The 21,997-nt window shown below is 36.3% G+C and overlaps 1 protein-coding gene across 1 annotated transcript in view; it reads left to right on the top strand.

Moving 5' to 3' along the window:
• The window catches only part of Ptpn20 (protein tyrosine phosphatase non-receptor type 20), a 69,501-nt gene that overhangs the window by 33,329 nt on the left and 14,175 nt on the right, over window positions 1–21,997 (top strand). The window contains exon 7 of the mRNA XM_076835203.1: window positions 19,906–20,240. Coding sequence (XP_076691318.1) covers window positions 19,906–20,240 — 335 coding nt within the window. The remainder of the gene's footprint in view (window positions 1–19,905; window positions 20,241–21,997) is intronic.

Raw genomic sequence — 21,997 nt, 5'->3', positions numbered from 1 at the left:
AGTTCATCACTTGCAGCCTGGCAAGTTGATTTTAATCAAGACCTGGAAAGAAGGCAAGCTTCAGCTGAACTGGAAAGGACCTTACCAAGTGGTCCTAATCACTGGGATGGCGATCTGATTGTAAAAGGGGAGAACTCATTACCATGGGTTCCACCTCAAAAAGTTAATGTATCTAGGATGTTTGGAAATACCAAAGCATAGAAGAACAAAAATGAAAATGACATCAAAATGTATAAAAAGAAAAAGGGGCAGGGCTACTGAGAAATAGAAAGCCTGATGGTCCATTTTGGAAAATAGTATTTTGCCTTAATTGAGATATAAGATCCAATCGTAGCCACTTTCCCTTTGTTCTCATCAGTGTTAAAATTAGCCAGTTGGACCCTGAGCTCCTCCTATCAGATCAGTGCTGATTTAGGGATTAAAAACAGGTGGACTGCCTGCCCAAATGTGCTTGCTTATCAGACTTTGTTCAGTAGCACACATTTCTACAGAAATAAAGTTTTCCTTGCTGAGCTACTTCCGAACACATGTTTGGTTCTTTGTGGTACCCTGGTATTGATAGACCCAACCTAATCTTTTCTTAAAATTGGGAGCCATCTCGCCACAAAGCCATGAAAAGCTAATTTCGGCTTTACTATAAATTACTGCAAATTCTGAACCTGCTTGGAATGCCTGCCCATGCCTTGAACTCACCCATGCCTGGTTCTCTGACCAGATAGCAGCCCTCTCTGAAACCTTAGTGACGCCCCACAAATCTTGGCCTTCCCTGGCCAGATAAGGACCCTCTCTGAGGCTCTAATGACCTTCATAAATTCTGATGTCGCGGCCAGCAAAAATGTAAACTACCATTTGTGGTTTGCTTGTCAGAGTTCTGTTATCTGTAACCCCCTTTGTGTAACTTTCTGGGCTATAAAGCTGGGCTGCAGGAAAGCTGCTGCTGCTGTCTTGTTCCCGCGGTTTTGGGAGGGAGAGGCAGCCCGGCTGGTCGAAATAATAAGCTTGCTTTAATTTGATTTTAATTGGAGTCAGTGGTCTTTTTTTGCCTCCTGGTCTAACAGTATTTCTAACAAGAGGAGGAAGACTCTGTTGGAAATTGGACTAGAGGCCATTTGTGTTAAAATCTGGCAAGAAGTTGTCTACATTTGCCCATGTCTTGATACTTTCAGTGAAGTTGAATTTAAAGGTGTTGAACTTCTTATTCTGGTAGAAGAAATTTCTAGGCAGTGTAACATTCAGGCAGTGTCATGGGTATTGCTGCAGTTTAGCCGTTTATTGTGAAAATTGTGAACAAAAACCAAAGCAGAAAGATTTGAAAAACTAACAATTTGGCCAGAAAACTATGAGTATATTTGGGGCTAAGGAAGGTTGGTTGTTAAAACAATACAGCCATGAAAGACATGCTAAATACTTTCAACAGAGACAATAGGAAAGATAGCTTGAGGGCAAATCAGGAATTGGCATGACCACTCCCACTTTAGGATTTAGGGTATAAAAGTAAAAATTTTCTTGAGAAGAGTTCAGTGGGATGTCCTGCTTGCATAGGGCACCTCAGAAGTTGTTTCACCATGCTTAGCCACCCAGGCACTCAAAGGCTGCTGGAGGCTTGATTACTTCTTGAGATGGTCGCAGACCTTGGCATCAAACACCAGGTGCTAGTTCTGCAGGAATGCAGAATGTTGGAATTAGAGGGTCATGGATGCTTCCACTGATACTTCAAAGGAAGGCCTGGAAGGCCAGGCAAAGTGCAGCTTGTAGTTCCTGTGGACAGCTCCTGACAGCGGGATGCATGGTGATATGAGAAGGAAGCCAAAGCTGGGTTGGAGACCCCCAAGATTAAGAAATGCCAGTACTGTGGACCTTTTTCCAAGGAAAGCTGCAATGAATGAACCTAGACAAGCCAACAGAAAGAAAGGCCATGTGGGCTGAAACCAGCAAGGCTATAGGGGTAGAGCTGCGCAAGCCTTTTTTGGAGAAAACATTATGCCATATGCTCCAGATAGTTTATCTAGCTGGATTTCAGTCTTTCTTTGGTACCATTCCTTTTTCTCTGTGCCCCTATTTCTTCCTTTTGGAATGGAAATGTTTACTTTGTGCTTTAATGTACTGGATATATATAACTTGCTTTTGATTTTAAAGGGGCTCACAACTGAGAGTTTGCCTTGAGTATCAGAAGAGACTTTATATGTGGACTTTTGGGCAATCCAGGAACTATTAAGACTATAGGGACTCTTGGAAATGAACTAAATGTATTTTGCATGTGAGACAATACTGAGCTTTTGGGGGCTAGGAGCAGATTGTTATGGTTGAGATATGAGGTGTCCCCAAGTAGATCTTGTGTGAGATAGTGCAAGAAAGTTTAGAGGTGAAATGATCAGGTTATGAGAGCCTTAACCTAATTAATGTATTAATTCTCTGATAGGGATTAACTGGGTGGTAACTATAGGTAGGTAGATCAGATGTGGCTGGAGGAAGTGTGTCATTGGGGGCATGCCTTTGGGTTTATATTCTGTCCTGGTGAGGAGAGCTCCCTCTGTCGGCTTGCTGGTGCCATATCCTGAGCTACTTTCAAATACCACATTCTTCTGCCATATGTTCTGCTTCATTTTGGGCCTCAAACAATGGAGTTGGCCATCTATGGACTAAGACCTCTGAAACCATGTGCTCTAAATTTTTTTTCTAAAATTGTTCTTGTCAGATCTTTTGGTCACAGCAGTGAAAAATCTGACTAAAACATTTATTTGTTCAAGCCAGAAAACTTAAGTCACCTGTAATAACCAAAAAGTTGTTGCAAATTCCTTTGATTTTACTTCCTTAAGACCTCTATATTCTGCCTCTATCTCTTGATTCCAATTTCTGGCAATTTTAGATTGAGCCCATTTTATCTCTCAGCTGCTTGTTTTACTGCCTCCCTTTCCTATCCATTCACAGTAGCTACTGAAGACTTTTCTCCAATGCAAATCAGAGTATGCTGCTCTTCTCATAAAGCTTTTTCTTGGCTCTTGTTATTGTCATGGTAATGTTCTTTTGCATGGCACAATAATTTTAATTCTCATTGCCTCTGTAACCACTGCAGTTCTTCAGAACTTCTTTTGGTTTCTGAAATTTATTTTTCTCTTTTTCTTACCTCCATATTTTTGAACCCATGGTTCATGCAAGAACCACCCTCCTCCCTTCTTTGCTATGGTAATTCTTTCTTTCATAGCCTTTTCTTCTTGCCCTCTTTTTTTCCCCTCAAAGCTAAGTTTTGTGTTTTTCCAAGTTTCGAAGTATCTTGTAATCATCCCCCTCTAATTACCAAACTCTATTTTGATTTTTTTGTGTATGTGTTTTGCCCACTAGACTTGAAGTAGTTGTGTGGAACACAGTGACAACCATCATTTGATAACTTCATATTTAGTTGGTTCATTCAGATTAAAAATAGATTTATGATTATAAAAACGTAGAATACCTTCCCAAGATATTTAATTTATTCTGCTACAATCAATGGGAGAGTGTGAAAAAGTGCATTGATGAGTAAAAATCTGGGTAATAAACCATTATAAGATATTTTAATAGTTAATGCCAACAGTTTGGTACTCTTCTAAGAAGCAAAAGGTCTTTTGTTCAGTTATGTAATTTCTATTCCTATGTATGGTGGCTTGAACTCTATTCTGGTACAAAGAATGAAAAGTAAAGAGATACAGATATACAAAAATGTGAAGTTAATTTATTGAAACTAAGGGAAATCAGAAAAAAATTTGAACCAAATTGTGTTAAGTGTCACTAATTTATCTTCTTAGTTTCATAAAATAATCTATACTGAAAATTTTTTGATTTCTTCACACATTTTTTGAATTTATAGAGGTTCCTGAAGATTCCATCAAGGAAGCCAGAGAATTGAGCATAGTGACACATGCTTATAAGCAACTCGGGAGGCTGAGGCAGGAGGATTGCAAATTCAAGGTCAACCTTAGCCACTTAGTGAGACCCTCAGCAGGTTAGCAAGACCTTGTCTCAAAATAAAAAAATAAAAAGGGCTGGGATGTAGCTCAGTAATAAAGTGCCTTGGATTCAATTCCTAGTACCACAAATAAAAATAATAAAAGGAAAGAAAAGAAAGAAACCCAGAAAAATAATTTATTTGCCCTCAACACATAGAGTCTTCACTTTGTGTGGCACAATATGGACAAATATAGTGGTTACTGTATTCAATTAAAGAACAGCCATACTGCTTTAATTATCATGATATATTAAATAATTAGTTGCATAAAATAACAAACATCTTTGCTAGCTCCTTAGTTCACAAACCACTATTTAAATAAGAGATTTGCATCGTGACCAGGGACTAATCATGACCTTTCTTTGACAATCTATTGCCAGTAGGCCACCGTGTGTCTGTTATTCCATTTATGCACAGACAGTGAAGTGTATAGTTGTGTTACTTCCTTTTCTTTCAGTGATAAATCCACATAACATTTTGTAAAAATGTGTCATCAAAAGTTAATTGACTGACAAAGATGAAGCTATAGTAAGGGCATGAAAATTGATAATTTTTGGAATGAAATTCATATTGCACATAAATGGAGTTATAGAAGAAATGGCTGATGAGGAACATGTAACACTGCCACTATACAAGAGACCCTAGAGGCACAGTTAGAGGAAGTTTTTAAAGGAGGAATTATTAACATTAATGTCATAAAAAGCGTGAAAACCATGTAGGGAAAGCAATGCCAGCAAAAACTTTTATATTAAAGGGACGTAGCAGCTTTTTCACAAAAATGAAAGTACAAAGTCCAAAATGATAGTGATCCAAATTTAGAAGGGAGTATGACAACCAAAACATAGAAAAAATGCTCATTCTGTAAGTTACATGATGAAAGGAGAAAGCAAATACTGTTTCAGCTACTCATTGATAATTTAACAAATTAAATGCTTTAATTCTAAAGTTTTATAGTGTTTGAGGTAAATATTAATGTTACTACTTTTCACTTTTCTCTATGTTTATAATCAGAAATAAAGGGGTTTTAAGTGTTTTGACAACAATTTTAGGTCTATGAAACAATCATAGGTTTTCCTACTGATTATTAAATATTAAATGTTAAAGTATTTTTGCATAGATTGAATTTGCACACTCATATTTGTGGCTCTGTACTACCAAATCAAGAAAGGCTTTTGTTAAATAGCTCAGATATTTTCAGGACTACAGAAAGGCAGGATTTTACATTTATTTAGCATTTTATCAACCAACAAAGCCTTTTAAAAGCTAATAAGGGAGTTGGCTACCCTATATGTAAGATCTCTGGCTTTTAGCATGATACAATGTTTTGTTACTTGTCTCTGGATCAGGATCTACTAAACCAATAATTGTGGTGACTTAGATTTCTATGATTGTTCTCTACAATATGAGGAGGGCAGGGAAGATGATAATATCTGAATTTACTGATGCAGGAAAATGAGGAAAGAATAATCTTTTAACAAATGGTTTGAACAATTGCATGTTTTTATACTAAAAATTAACTTTGATCCTTACCTTAAACCTTCTATAAAAATTTACTTAAAATGGATCATAGACAAAAATATAAAAACTTCTGGAAGAAAAGCTAAGAAAAAATTATAGCTTCATTGAGTTTTGCAAAGTTTTTCCCAATAGGCATGAAAGTTTTACTTTTAAAGTGCTAATTAAGATAAAACAAGACTCTTTGTATATGCCCTTATTCAATTCATCTGGTGTCCATATAAGAAAATGACAATAAAACACAAAGAGATACTAGGAATTCAAAAGCACAGAGAAAAGACCATGTGAGGGTACAGCAAGAAAGTAGCTATCTGCCAGCCACAAAGAGTGACCTCAGAAGAAATCAAACCTGCTTCCACCTTTATCTTAGACTTTTAGTATTCCAGAACTATGAGAATAAATTTGCCTTATTTAAGCCACCCAGTTGATGGCATTTTATCGTACCATAACTAGAATACTAATAGCACTATGTGCTTCAATGTATATAAAATTTTAGCTAATCTGCATTGACAAAGTATATGAGTGGTTGCCTTGTGACAGGATTGGAGTAAGAAGGCTAGATTATAATATGAGATTTTTCTTGTAGTGATGGAAATATTCAATTTATTGCTGTGGTGAGTTCATGGGTCTACATGTATGACAATTATACCCCATTAAACTGTTATAAAGTTGATTTGGAACTGAGTGCAAAAAGGATATTACACTTTTATAAATACTTTGTACAGTTTTCCGCTATAGTTTAGATAGCTGGAAAAGCATTAGCTTTTTAAGACAGAGATTAAACCAGCATTTATACCTTAGTGTGGACACTGTATGTTTATTTCTATTACTAGCACTAGTAATATTAATAATAATAGCAGTATAGCAATGGTAGTAATACAGTTACTACTATTTTCTCTTACTGATATAAGTCCATCATATGATGTTGCTACCATTGATATCCTTGTTTTACAAAAAGGCTAAAAAAGATTAAGTAAATTTTCTGTTGTCACATTGCAAATAGACGACAGAGCTGGGATTCAAACTGAAGCTTAATGACCACTCTATCTTAGCATTTATCTTATTTCTTTTTCCAGACCATTCATAAGCTTTCCTGAATAATATATTTCCTTTTTCAGGAAATAATTTTTATCATTAAAAATGATAGATACTCCATCACTTTTTATTTAGGTATTTTGCCAGATGTGTTGCTCTGTTATTTCATTTTTTTTCTTTCTTAATTTAAGATCTCCATCCTAAATTCATTAAAACTTTATAATAGTTTGGTTAGGTAGGTGTAAGCAATTGGGTTTAAATGATCTCAAACTATACTTTCTGCAAAAGTGTCTTCTCTTATCCTTATAAACGAATGTTAATTTTAGGATTCCGGGATTTCATTCCTTTTCTCTAAGTTTTCTTTGAGTGTTATTTCACTGACCCTAACTTCCTGGGTTTTAGATGAGAAATATGCTGGTCATATAACTCTTTTTCTTTATAAGAAATCTTGTTTTTTTTTTTTTTTTTTTAACCTTAGAATTCAGGAATGTTGTCAGAGAACCTGTTAGTAGGTCTTTCTAAGAAGCTACACAGCAGGGAAACCATAAGGGCCTCTCCCAGCTCTCCCGTAAGGGCCCCTCCCAGCTCTCCCATGAGCGCGATAGCCAGACCTAGGGAATCAGGAGTTGCGCGGGACCCGCTGCGCGGAACTCCCAGCTACTGCTCCCACCAGTGCTGACAACTGAGGTCTCTTGCACCAGCTACTGGGGGTGTGGCTACTGGAGGGCAAGCAAATTTCGCTGAGCGTTCTCAGCCCCAAGCTCTACAAACTTAGGGTCTAAGGGAATGGCAAACAGGGAGAGTGTGCCCAGTCGTTCATGAAAACAGGGCTCCCGGGAGCAAAAGACCTGGTGTGTAGCCAGTATTGTGGTGAGCGTCACCGGTGAGCGGGGCCTGGATTGAGGAAAAGTGGGGAAGTGACTAGACACAAGACAAGGCCCTAGGCACTCAGGATTGGAGACCCGCCCAGTCTGGGAGGAGGAGCTGCTGCACAGTGATTGGTTCCCGCTTATTGAGAGGAGAAGCTTGGCCCGGTGGGCACAGCTCCACCTCCTGGAAGAGAAGTTAATCAAACTCTAAGACGGCATTTATTAATTTTTTTTTTCATTTTCATTTTTTTGTTGTTGTTTTTAAAATTTCTTTTTTTAAAATTTTTTTTTAAATTTAAATTTAAATTTTTTTATTATTTAAAATTTTTTTTTTCTTTTCTATTTTTTTCTTTTGTCTTTTCATTTCTTTTCAATTTTCTTATTCCCCCTTCCTTGAATTCTACCTGCTTACTCTCATTCTCTTTAGTGACTTCTTCCCTTCCTTCTAATACCTTTCCTCCCAAGCATCAAATAAATTTATAGGAGTGAACAGTAACTCAGCAGTCAAACAGAACAAGAAGTAACATGAGCAGCATGAAAAAGCAAGGAAGAAAAGGAGTACAAACAATGCAGGACAGCCTAAATATTCAGTAGGACCTAGAATCATCAGAAAAATGGTCATATAAAGAACTCAAGGAATACCTTAGACAGATGGAATGGAACCTTAAAGAGGATATGAGACAGCAAAATCAAACAGTGAAAGAACACATTGAAATTGAATTACATAAACAGATAAAAGAAGAAGTTAAGCTTCTTTTTCAGGAGATAGAGAATATAAAAATAATCAAACATTAATTCTAGAAATGAAGGAAACTATAAACCAAATTAAAAACTCAAATGAGAATATCACTAACAGAGTGGAGCAAGTAGAAGCCAGAACATCAGATAATGAAGACAAAATATATCATCTTGAGAAGAGTCTAGCCAGCTCGGAAAGGCTGGTAAAAAATCACGAGAAAAACATCCAAGAGATATGGGATAACCTAAAAAAACCAAACTTAAGAATCATCGGGATAGAGGAAGGTATAGAGATTCAAACCAAGGGAATGAGTAACCTGCTGAATGAAATAATTACAGAAAACTTTCCAGAAATAAAAAAGGAAACGGATATACAAATTGTAGATGCATACAGGACACCTAGCATACAGAATCACAGTAGACCAATGCCAAGACACATTGTTATGAAGATATCCAATATACAGAACAAAGAGAAAATATTAAAAGCTACAAGAGAAAGGAGGCAGATTACATTCAGGGGTAAACCAATAAGGTTAACAACGGATTTTTCATCACAGACGCTGAAAGCGAGAAGATCCTGGAACAACGTATTTCAAACACTGAAAGACAATGGATGCCAACCAAGAATTCTGTATCCAGCAAAATTAAGCTTCAGGTACGACAATGAAATAAAAATCTTTCATGATAAACAAAAATTAAAAGAACTTGCAGCCAGAAAACCAGCATTGCAAAGCATCTTGAGCAAAACACTACATGAGGAAGAAATGAAAAACAATAACCAAAACCATCAGTGGGAAGTGCCTCAGTAAAGACAGAGGGCGGGGAAAAGCCAATCATGGAGAAACAAATTAAGTTAAAAAAAAAAGATAAATAATCAAACATGACTGGAAGTACAAACCATATATCAATAGTAACTCTAAACGTTAATGGCTTAAACTATCCAATAAAGCAACATAGACTGGTAACATGGACTAAAAAAACAAATCCAACAATATGCTGCCCTCAGGAGACACATCTGATTGGAAAAGACATACACAGGCTGAAGGTGAAAGGTTGGGAAAAAATATACCACGCACACGGTCCTCATAAGCAAGCAGGGGTGGCCATCCTCATATCAAATAAAATCGACTTCAAGACTAAGTTAATCAAAAGGGATAAGGAAGGACATTATATACTGTTAAAAGGAACCATTCACCATCAAGACATAACAATTATCAATATTTATCCACCAAATAATGGTGCTGCGACGTTCATAAAACAAATTCTCCTCAAGTTCAAGAATCAAATAGACCACAACACAATAATTATGGGTGACTTCAACACACCTCTCTCACCATTGGACAGATCCTCCAAACAAAAGTTGAATAAAGAAACTATAGAACTCAATATCACAATCAATAACCTAGACTTAACTGACATATATAGAATATATCAACCATTATCAAGTGGATATACTTTTTTCTCAGCAGCACATGGATCCTTCACAAAAATAGACCATATATTATGCCATAGGGAAACCCTCAGTAAATATAAAGGGGTGGAGATAATACCATGCATTTTATCTGATCATAATGGAATGAAACTGGAAATCAATGATAAAAGAAGGAAGGAAAATCCTACATCACATGAAAAATGAACAATATGTTACTGAATGATCAATGGGTTACAGAAGACATAAAGGAGGAACTAAAAAAATTCTTAGAGATAAATGAAAATACAGACACAACATATCAGAATCTATGGGACACAATGAAAGCAGTTTTAAGAGGGAAATTCATCTCCTGGAGGTCATTCCTCAAAAAAAAGAAAAAACCAACAAATAAATGAGCTTACACTTCATCTCAAAGCCCTAGAAAAGGAAGAGCAAAACAACAGTAAATGTAGCAGAAGGCAAGAAATAATTAAAATCAGAGCGGAAATTAACGAAATTGAAACAAAAGAAACTATTGAAAAAATTAACAAAACTAAAAGTTGGTTCTTCAAAAAAATAAATAAGATAGACAGACCCTTAGCCATGCTAATGAAGAGAAGAAGAGAAGTCGAATTACTAACATATAGGATGAAAAAGGCAATATCACAACAGATGCTACAGAAATACAGAAGACAATTAGAAATTATTTTGAAAACCTATATTCCAATAAAATAGAAGATAGTGAAGACATCGACAAATTTCTTAAGTCATATGATTTGCCCAGACTGAGTCAGGAGGATACACACAATTTGAACAGACCAATATCAATGGATGAAATAGAAAAAGCAATCAAAAGACTACCATTCAAGAAAAGCCCAGGACTGGATGGGTATACAGCAGATTTTTACAAAACCTTTAAAGAAGAATTAATACCAATACTTTTCAAGTTATTTCTTGAAATAGAAAAAGAGGGAGCTCTTCCAAATTCATTCTATGAGGCCAACATCACCCTGATTCCGAAACCAGACAAAGACACCTCAAAGAAAGAAAACTATAGACCAATATCTCTAATGAACCTAGATGCAAAAATCCTCAATAAAATTCTGGCGAATCGGATACAAAAACACATCAAAAAAATTGTGCACCATGATTAAGTAGGATTCATCCCTGGGATGTAAGGCTGGTTCAATATACGGAATTCAATAAATGTTATTCACCGCATCAATAGACTTAAAGATAAGAACCATATGATCATCTCAATAGACGCATAAAAAACATTCGACAAAGTACAGCATCCCTTTATGTTCAAAACATTAGAAAAACTAAGAATAACAGGAACTTACCTCAACATTGTAAAAGCTATCTGTGCTAAGCCTCAGGCTACCATCATTCTGAATGGAGAAAAATTGAAGGCATTCCCTCTAAAATCCGGAACAAGACAGGGATGCGCTCTATCACCACTTCTATTCAATATAGTTCTCGAAACACTAGCCAGAGCAATTAGACAGATGAAAGAAATTAAAGGCATAAAAATAGGAAAAGAAAAACTTAAATTATCACTGTTTGCGGACGACATGATTATATACCTAGAAGACCCAAAAGGGTCTACAAAAAAACTACTAGTACTAATAAATGAATTCAGCAAAGTGGCAGGATATAAAATCAACATGCATAAATCAAAGGCATTCCTGTATATCAGCAACAAAACTTCTGAAACGGAAATGAGGAAAAACACTCCATTCACAATATCCTCAAAAAAATAAAATACTTGGGAATCAACCTAACAAAAGAGATGAAAGATTTATACAATGAAAACTACAGAACCCTAAAGAGAGAAGTAGAAGAAGATCTTAGAAGATGGAAAAATATACCCTGTTCATGGATAGGCAGAACTAACATCATCAAAATGGCGATATTACCAAAAGTTCTCTATAGGTTTAATGCAATGCCAATCAAAATTCCAATGGCATTTCTTGTAGAAATAGATAAAGCAATCATGAAATTCATATGGAAAAATAAAAGACCCAGAGTAGGAAAAGCAACTCCAAGCAGGAAGTGTGAATCAGGCGGTATATCAATACCAGATTTCAAACTATACTACAGAGCAGTAGTAACAAAAACAGCATGGTACTGGTACCAAAACAGGCGGGTGGACCAATGGTACAGAATAGAGGACACAGAGACTAATCCACAAAGTTACAACTATCTTATATTTGATAAAGGGGCTAAAAGCATGCAATGGAGGAAGGATAGCATCTTCAACAAATGGTATTGGGAAAACTGGAAATCCATATGCAACAAAATGAACCTGAATCCCCTCCTCTCGCCATGCACAAAAGTTAACTCAAAATGGATCAAGGAGCTTGATATCAAATCAGAGACTCTGCATCTGATAGAAGAAAAAGTTGGCTCTGATCTACATATTGTGGGGTCGGGTTCCAAATTCCTTAATAGGACACCCATAGCACAAGAGTTAATTACAAGAATCAACAAATGAGACTTACTTAAACTAAAAAGTTTTTCCTCAGCAAGAGAAACAATAAGAGAGGTAAATAGGGAGCCTACATCATGGGAACAAATTTTTACTCCTCACACTTCAGATAGAGCCCTAATATCCAGAGTATACAAAGAACTCAAAAAATTAGACAATAATTTAACAAATAACCCAATCAACAAATGAGCCAAGGACCTGAACAGACACTTCTCAGAGGAGGACATACAATTAATCAACAAGTACATGAAAAAATGCTCACCATCTCTAGCAGTCAGAGAAATGCAAATCAAAACCACCCTAAGATACCATCTCACTCCAATAAGATTGGCAGCCATTCTGAAGTCAAACAACAACAAGTGCTGGCGAGGATGTGGGGAAAAGGGTACTCTTGTACATTGCTGGTGGGACTGCAAATTGGTGAGGCCAATTTGGAAAGCAGTATGGAGATTCCTGGGAAAGCTGGGAATGGAACCACCATTTGACCCAGCTATTGCCCTTCTTGGACTATTCCCTGAAGACCTTAAAAGAGCATACTACAGAGATACTGCCACATCGATGTTCATAGCAGCACAATTCACAATTGCTAGACTGTGGAACCAACCCAGATGCCCTTCAATAGATGAATGGATAAAAAAAAATGTGGCATTTATACACCATGGAGTATTACGCAGCACTAAAAAAATGACAAAATCATGGAATTTACAGGGAAATGGATGGCACTAGAGCAGATTATGCTAAGTGAAGCTAGCCAATCCCTAAAAAACAAATGCCAAATGTCTTCTTTGATACAATGAGAGCAACTAAGAACAGAGCAGGGAAGAAGAGCAGGAGGATAAGATTAACATTAAACAGGGACATGAGGTGGGAGGAAAGGGAGAGAAAAGGGAAATTGCATGGAAATGGAAGGAGACCCTCATTGTTATACTAAATTACATATAAGAGTTTGTGAGGGGAATGGGAAAATAAACAAGGAGAGAAATGAATTACAGTAGATGGGGTAGAGAGAGAAGATGGGAAGGGAGGGGAGGGGGGATAGTTGAGGATAGGAAAGGTAGCAGAATACAACAGTCACTAATATGGCATTATGTAAAAATGTGGATGTGTAACCGATGTGATTCTACAATGTGTATTTGGGGTAAAAATGAGAGTTCATAACCCACTTGAATCTAATGTATGAAATATGATATGTCAAGAGCTCTGTAATGTTTTGAACAACCAATAAAAAAAAGTAATGGCTCTTTCTCAATGTTTCTTGTCCCTTTTTCTGGAGCTCTTATGATTTGTAGAGTTGTACATGTATGACATATGCATGTATGATTTGTACATGTTTGACAATTATGCCCCAATAAACTGTTTAAAAGTTGATTTGGTGTTTATCTTTCTTCTGCTTATTTTTACCTCTGTAGTTTTTTTATATGTGCTTTCTTTTTTCCTGTTTATGTGCTTTTTATCTTCTTTTTTCTTTCTTTCACTTGTATTATAGGGAATTTATTTAGTTTCAATAAAGACTTTCCTCCTTCATCTTGTCTACTAAAATTTTAGTTTTGTAATGGTTAATTTTATGTATCAAATTGGCTAGGCATGGTATCCAAATAATTTGGTCAAATACTACCTAGATGCAGCTATGAAGACATTTTTTAAAGGTATTTTAGATCAGTAGACTTTGAGCAAAGTGGATTATTCCCTACAATGTGATCCTCATCCAATCAGCTGAAGGCATTAAGAGGGGAAAAAACAGGACTGAAGTCCACTGAGCAAGAAGTATTTCTCCCTCCAAATGGCCTTTGGATGCAAGGCTGCACATCAGCTTTTCTCTTCAGATTTTGGATTTGCCAGCCCTGTCAATCACATGATCTGGTTCCTTTAAACAAATCTCTCTTGCTGTATGTATAAAGAGCTTATTGATTCTATTTCTCTGTTTATAGATTTTCATACTAAGAATGGTTATAGAAGAACACAATCTTAAGCATTAGTTTCATATAAATTGATCTCTAATCTGATAATATTTAAAGGCATTATTGACTTTCCTAATAAGAAATAGAATCCTGATAATTCATTGTATGATATGGCAATGGAAATACATAAAATATCACCATTGTTTACTCTTATTCAAATATTTACTTGTAAGAATCAAGGTTCTGAGTGACTATTTGATAAGTTAGAACATTTTTATTGAACTAATGAGTAGAATGAGATTGGCTAGTTATTCCTAACTGTACTATACAAAATAGGAAAAGAAAAAGATGGTCTCTGGAATTCCTTTGCCAGCTCATATTGCACACAAATAATCTGCGGGTTTTATCTGGTCCCAAAGAAGCCATTTATGTCCTGTAATCATAAAGCTGAGATTGCTGAAAAACAAACTCAGCATCTCATCCTGCAGATGGCTGAATTACAATGCAAATTGAATTCCCAACCTTGCAGGGTGTCCGCTGTTAAAGTGAGTGCACTGACTGAGAAGGAATGGGATCCTGATAATTGGGTTGGGGACTTATGAGAAGAGCCTGATGAAGCTGGGCACATCAAGCCCTTTGTCTCTAATGAGGCTTCTTTGCCAGTAGATGGACCCTTCTCACCACAAGTCTAAGGAGATTAACCCTACTTTGCCTGCGGAAACTTTTATGACCTCCTCCAAGATTGTTGCCTTGCAAGACAAAATTGATTCTCAGGACTCCAGACAACCATCTCTTCATTGCTTATAGATCTATAACTAGACTTAAGTAGACCCTGAAAAGTAATGTGAAAAGTGTGACTCATAGGAGGTATACTATACTCCAAAGGAGCTATGTAATTTTTCCAATTTATACAGACAGAAATTAGGGGAATATTTGTGGGAATAGAGATTGAGGGTGTGGACAATGATAGAAGGGACATAAAGTTGGGTCAGGCTGAATTTATTTTCTGAGTCCACTAAGAAGAGATTCTGAATTTAGTGTTGTAGTAGTTTAGAGGATTAGAAAGTATTCTAACAGTTTATTTGGTTGGTGGTCTACTTTAATTGAGTTCTAAATACCAGTACATCCTTAATATAATATGGAGGAAGGTGTCCAAAGGCTCAGAGAGATAGAAATGTTAGAGTGGATTTATCATGGAAGACATGCTTCACCTACTGTAGGAGGGCCTAGAGGACATAGCTTTCTCATTACTGTGAGAAATGTATTTGTAAGGCAAATTCTACTATTGCTCTTCTCTGTAGGTCAGAAATTACAGTAGAAATTGATGCCACTGCATTGGGAAACCTAAATACAGTGGGTATAATTGGATTCCAGACAGAATTACAGACCCTTAGTCATTTCCCAGACTTGAGTCAGGACTCATTTAATGAATGGGAGGTTAGGATAGGTCTGTAAGGAGAGATGCCAGTATGTTATCAAAATTATACTGTTAACCTTTCTTCCAACCTCTGAAAGGGACATATAACCTTTTACTAAGGTGACTGTGCATTGGGAAAACACAAATGATTAGACCTTTTGGAGACTACTGAACTGACACTAATTCCGAGAGACCTAACACATTACTGTGATCTATCAGTCACAATAAGGTATTATGGAAATCTGTGTTCAATGATGTTTTAGTTTAGGTTCATTTCACAGTGGATTCAGTAGGACTCTGAATTCATATTTTGGTTATTTCATGATATATAATCCAAGTATTTGTTCTCTGACCTGTGGAGTGAGGGCTATTATAGTGGGAAAGACTTTTATAGTGAAAGAGTAAATTAAAACAATAGTGCATTCCTAGAAAGGTTGTAGATATTAGTGTCACCATCAAGGACCTAAAGGGTAAAGTGGTGGTGATTTCTACCACATCCCAATTTAACCCCACCCATTGGGCCTATACTAAAAACAGATGAATTTTGGAGAATGACAATGGGTTACTATACGCCTTCTCAGATAGTGACTCTGGTTGCAGCTGCCATACCAGTTGTAGTCTCATTGCTTTAGAAAATTAGGATTATCCTCTTATATCTGGTATGTAGCTATTGATCTGTCAAGTGCCCTTACCTGCATACCTGGTAGTAAAGAGCATCAGAAATAGTTTGCTTTCAGCTAGAAAAGTTACAATTCACATTTACCATCACATTTGTATGTTAGAGGGTGGGAAGTAAATCCAACTGAAATCCAAAGATCTTATACCTCAGTGAAGTTTCTAGGGATGCACTTGTGTAGGAAATGTTGAGATAATCCCTTCTTAGGTGAATGATCGTATTGGTGAATTGCTATATCTGGCTTCTACAATGAAAAGGGAGGCACAATTCCTAGTGGACCTCTGAATTTTGAGGCAATGTATTACTCATTTTGGATGTGTTTCTCTGGCCCGTTTACTAAGTCAATAGAAAATAGCTAGTTTTGAGGAGGTCCTAGAACAAGAGAAGGCTCCACTGAACAAGTCTAGTATGCTGTCAAGCTGCTCTGCATAGGACCCAGCAGATTCATCATGCCTGAAGTGTCAGTGGCAGGTGGTAGTGTATCCAGATCCTTTAACAGACCTCTATAGTTGTATCATAGCACAAGTCTTAGAATTTTGGAGAAAAGACCTGCCATCTTTTGTGGGTAATTACTCTTCTTTTGAAAAACGACTTTTAGCCTGCTATTGGGCCTTTGTAGAGACTGCTTAATAGACAACTAAGTTCCCCACTAAGTGAGGATTGCTTAACCATGACTTACCAAGCTATAAAGTTGGTTACACGCACAATAGCACTTAACCATTAAATTAAATTGGTGAATGTGAGATTTGGTTCACACAGGACCTGAAAGGCCCCCAAAAAGTAAGTTATGTGAAGAAGCTACCTGAATACCTATTGTCCCCATTCCTGCTACACTCTTTTCTCTCTGCCAGGGTGTGCCTATGGCCTCATGGAGAGTTCCCTATGATCAGTTGACAGAGGAAGTGAAGACATACACTGATTTTAAGATGGTTCTATATGATATGCAGGCACCACAAGAAATGGAAAGCTGCAGCATCACAGCTCCTGTTTTGCAAAATCTCTGAAGGATAATGGTGAAGGGAAATACTCCCACTGGGCAGATCTTTGAGCAATGTAATTTGTTATTTATTTCAGAGAAATGGCCAGAAGTATAAGTCTATCACTATTTATAGGGTATGGCCAATACCTTACCTAGATGATCAGGGAATTTGAAGGAACATGACTAGAAAATTGGTGACAAGAAGGTCTGGGAAAGGTATGTAGAAAGACCTCTCTGGGCAAAAACCACAAAGATATTTGTGTCTTCTGTGAATGCAAAAGTAAGAGAACTTTAATAATCAAGTGTGGTATTTGTTCTATGGGTATTGATATTCAGACTGTTTCCCTAGCCACCCTCTCATTGGACAATGGACTCATAAACAAAGCAGGCTTGTCAGCAGGGATGAAGGTTATATATGCACTCAGCAATGTGTAGTTCCATTCACCAAGGCCAACCTGGCTATAGCCACTGCTGAGTTCCCAGTCTGCCAGCAACAGAGACCAACACTGAGTCTCCAGTATGGCACCATTCCCAGGGGTGATCAGCCATAGTGGTAGATTGATTACAATGGGCTGCTTTTATTATGGAAGAAACAGTGCTTTTTTTCTTATTAAAATAGAAAATTACTCTGGATATATTTGTCTTCCCTGCACACAGTGCTTCAGTGCTTCTGGCAAATTTACCATCCATAGACCTACAGAATACCTTACAAGATATTCCACACAGATTGCTTCTGGTTAGGGAACACATTTTGTGGCAAATGGTTTGTAGCAGTGGGTTCATGCTCATGAAATTCACTAGTGTTATATCCCCTACTATCTTTCAGCTAGCTTGACAGAATGTTGTCCTTTTGAAGACTCAATCACAGTGCCATATTTATGGGAATACCTTGCTGGAATGGGCTGTATTCCCCAGGAAGCTGAATATGCCCCCAGATTAGTACAATGCTGTTTCTGTCATAACTAGTATTCAGGAATCAAGGAGTGGACACAGGAGTGGCACCACTCACCATTATCCTTAGTGATCCATCCACTAGCACAATTTTTGTTTCCTATCTCTGTGATCTTACACTCTGCTGACCTAGAATCTTAGAAACTTCATTAATGTTGCCTGACACTCAGTGAGGTCTTTCTTTCTGCATACTTGAGTCTTCCTTGAGAGTTAGAAAAGAGGAATTATTTTGAGACTGTGGATTCTAATAGAATTGCTGCACAACATGGAACAAACGACTTAGAGTAGGTTTTTAATCTGAAAATCAAGAATGATAATAGCTCTTCCTCAAAGGATTGTTTGAAATTTATAAGGTGATATGTACAGCATAACTTCCTACTCAGACCCACTCAGCATGTTTGTTCTATATCCTGTTTACGGGACTTTTCTATGATCAGTTGGGTTTCTTCCCACTGTGTCTTATAAAATTTTGTTTCTGAAATTTCTTTTATATATCCCCTTTGTGTGCTTGATATCCTTTTAGCATATTAGTCATTATTGTCATCTTTATCACTTTCTTCTAAAAACATTCTTCAAGCAAATTTTCTAAATTTCTTAATTTGTTTGCTGTTCAAATATAACTTATAAGGTTGAGTTATCATGTTTTTATCTAAAAGCAATCTTTTAATATTTTAGAATGTTTAATTTCAAATGTATAATCTCCCTTTTTAAAATTATAAAAATGCATTCATACTATGAGTACATACTCTCTATTTGGATGATAAAATAACTACAGGTATTTTGATTTAATACTTGCCAGACTTCTCATTACATATGTATCATGCATACATACACATATACATATACACTATGATAAAAGATTTTATATAGTATTGTTACCTGCTATATGATATAATGTAACATTTATTATTAAACAGATGTATTTTATCCTTTTAAATAATAAGATAATGTACTCTTGAATTTCATTTGAAAAATAGTAACTTTTTTGAAAGAAGATTATTTACAGTGATTTCATAGAAAGGTCTCTTTTTAAAAATACTGTCTAGCCAGCAATTGTTTTTCCTATATATACATATTTATAAAAGAAGGATTCTGTGTGTTATGTTGCAGTTTGAGAATAGTTCTGTCAGAAATCATGTTAAGTCCCTGTTCAGTTATTGTTGTCATTGCAATATTTGCTAGATCAATAGTCCACATCATTCTGAGGTGATTAGTAAAAGCTCTGCATGTAAGGAAGGGGCTTTGGTATTATGTACATTCCTACTTCTGTGCTGGAGCAGTAGTGGAATAAGAACTCCAAGTGTCTATGTCAAGTGAAGGAAGAGCTCTTGGGACAATGAAGTTTTATTAATGGGCCAAGCAACTAGGTTTTTCCTTTCATATTTCCTATAAAAGACATGTTAGACAAGTCCCATGTTACTTGGAGCAAATGCTACAACATCCTTTTGCCACAAAAAGCTTTGATTAGCATGTTACTTTACCAGTTGAAGACTGAGGATGTAAGTCACCTATCATATTTTCTGGCTCCTGCTGCTCTAGGTTTTCAGGCTTCCCAGATTTGTAGGAGAATGTCATTCATTTACTGCTTCAGAGGGCTCCTCCTTTGCTGTGTTCAATTGCAAGCTAGTATATATTTTCTTTGGTCTTATCCTATCTTTAGTATATTTAAGAGGAGTTTTTCAAAGTGTCTAGATGCTGTAGACATTCTTCTTTGTATATTAAAAACTTAAAAAATAAAACTCCACTAATTGTATGTTTCTTAGGTCATGCCAGTGTGTTTTATGGGGTAAAGAAAACTTATGAACTCAACCCTTTTGTGAAGAATCTTCTAGGCCATCTTCTCTGTTGGTTGAAGAGATACATGTGTGAAATGCTTTCATGAAGTCTGGGTATATTGCATCTCCCACTTTTCCTTTATTTACCAAATGTTTCTCTTTCTGTAATAGATGATTCAACACGTGTTCCTCTTGGAGAAAGCATGGACTACATCAATGCTAGTTATATTAGAATAGTCAATCATGGAGAAGAGAATTTTTATATTGCTACCCAAGGACCACTGCCACACACTACAAATGACTTCTGGCAAATGGTTTTGGAAAATAATTCTAATGTTATTGCCATGATAACCAGAGATGTGGAGGATGGAGTTACAAAATGCCACAATTACTGGCCCATTTCACTGAAGACACCTTTGGAGTTGAAACACCTTCGTATCTTCCAGAAGAAATACCAGATACTTAAATATTTCATCATTCGAATATTTAAAATTGTGGAGAAGTCTGTAAGTTTTTAAAAATAAATAGGAAGTTGTACTATATTACACAAGCAGATATATTAGAACTAAAAATTAGGATTAAGATGTAATATAGACTGAATAAATACTTTGATAAGTAACCTTTCACTTCCCTTTTATAGAAGAAACTAACTACCATCACTTTTACTTCTGTATTAACCAAACTTTGAAAAGAAAAGAAAGTTGGAGAGGTGGGATGGAAAGAGTGAGTATTAGAAGTTGTCTGATCCTGGATATTCTTGGCTGCTTCTGCTGAATGTGGCAGATATGTATTGAGTCTTTGAAGTGCTAACCACCCTGACAGGCACTTCTGATACTTATTAAATAGCACAAGATTAATATACTCACTGATTCTTGAATTATTATCTTCAGTGGTAATATCGAGATCTGTATGGAGACTCAGAAAGAAGTGCTTAGATTTTCTTGAGGTTTAAGGGAAGATTTACTGGAGGAGGTGACATCTGGATGGAGAATTACCCATGCTAAAGATAGAGGAAATAAAGACTCACATATAAAACTGCATGAGAAGTGTATATAGAAATATAAATAGTTAAGTATTTCTGTAATGTAGGAGTTCAGTTTCAGGAAATAATGAAAGATAAAATGAAGAGATAGAAAGTAAGCAGGGACTATCCATCTAAAGCATGAAATGTCTTTTTTTCACCAAAAGAGTATGAACTTTGTAATAAAAAAACAGTTGGGAGACATTGAAGAATTTTAGTGAGTTGCATGGTCAAATAATGCAGTTGAGTTGAATTGGTAGACTGAAGTGATTTACGACTTGTGGCTTATAAATGATAAAAGGAAGAATTTAGGTTGTTCAACATTGTAGACTGACTATTTAAGTTTGGATTTATATAAAATGACAAATTCAGTTCCTCATTTGCAGTAGTTACATTTCTAGTGCTTGTTAGTCATGTTACTAGTAGATACTATATGGGGCAGTACAGAAGTAGAACATTTGCATTATAGAATGTTCTGTTAAGAAACAATGGCATTGGGCTGGGGATGTGGCTCAAGCCTCAAGCCGTAATGTGCTCGCCTGGTATACACGGGGCTCTGGGTTCGATCCTCAGCACCACATAAAAAATAAAGATGTTATATCCACCGAAAACTAAAAATAAATAAATAAATATTAAAACAATTCTCTCTCTCTTCCCCCCCCCCATCTCTCTTTAAAAAAATTAAAGAAACAATGGTGTAGAGTAATTCATGCTTTAATAGATTTGGAAAATAGAAATGGAATGGAGAAAGTGGTAAGTTACAGTACTCAAATGGGTTGGATTAACAGGTTAGTGATGGTGTGTTCATCAGGAGTGAAAAGAAGTTGGAGTTGAACAGGAATCTTGAAAAGAACTGTTGAGATTTGGAGTCATCACCAAATAAGTTGATTGAAACAGAGACAGTGACCAAGAAAGTGTTGATAATGAGTGATGCTAGTGGGTGGACCCATAAATTTGCACAAGCAACAAAACATGCAACTGTGTGATTATTTTCTTCTTAGCTGCATAACTTTGGGATCCCTGAACACAGACTATAGGACTAATTCAGGATGGAATGCTATCTAGTACATGTGGGAAGATTCAAAGAATCGAAGAATTGACAGTTTGGCAAGAGATAATTCAGATAATCCACTGTGAAGTGTAAGTTGCTTAGTGATATATGAGGGTTATAAACAAGGAGTAAATGGAGGACATGAAGACCTCCATTTGGTCATTCAACATTGGAGTTGAAGTGGAGCATAT

Source organism: Callospermophilus lateralis, chromosome 15, assembly GCF_048772815.1.
Source record: "Callospermophilus lateralis isolate mCalLat2 chromosome 15, mCalLat2.hap1, whole genome shotgun sequence".
Classification (NCBI taxonomy): Eukaryota; Metazoa; Chordata; class Mammalia; order Rodentia; family Sciuridae; genus Callospermophilus; species Callospermophilus lateralis.
Note: the sequence above shows the minus strand (reverse complement) of the source record. Positions and strands in the feature narration are given on the sequence as shown.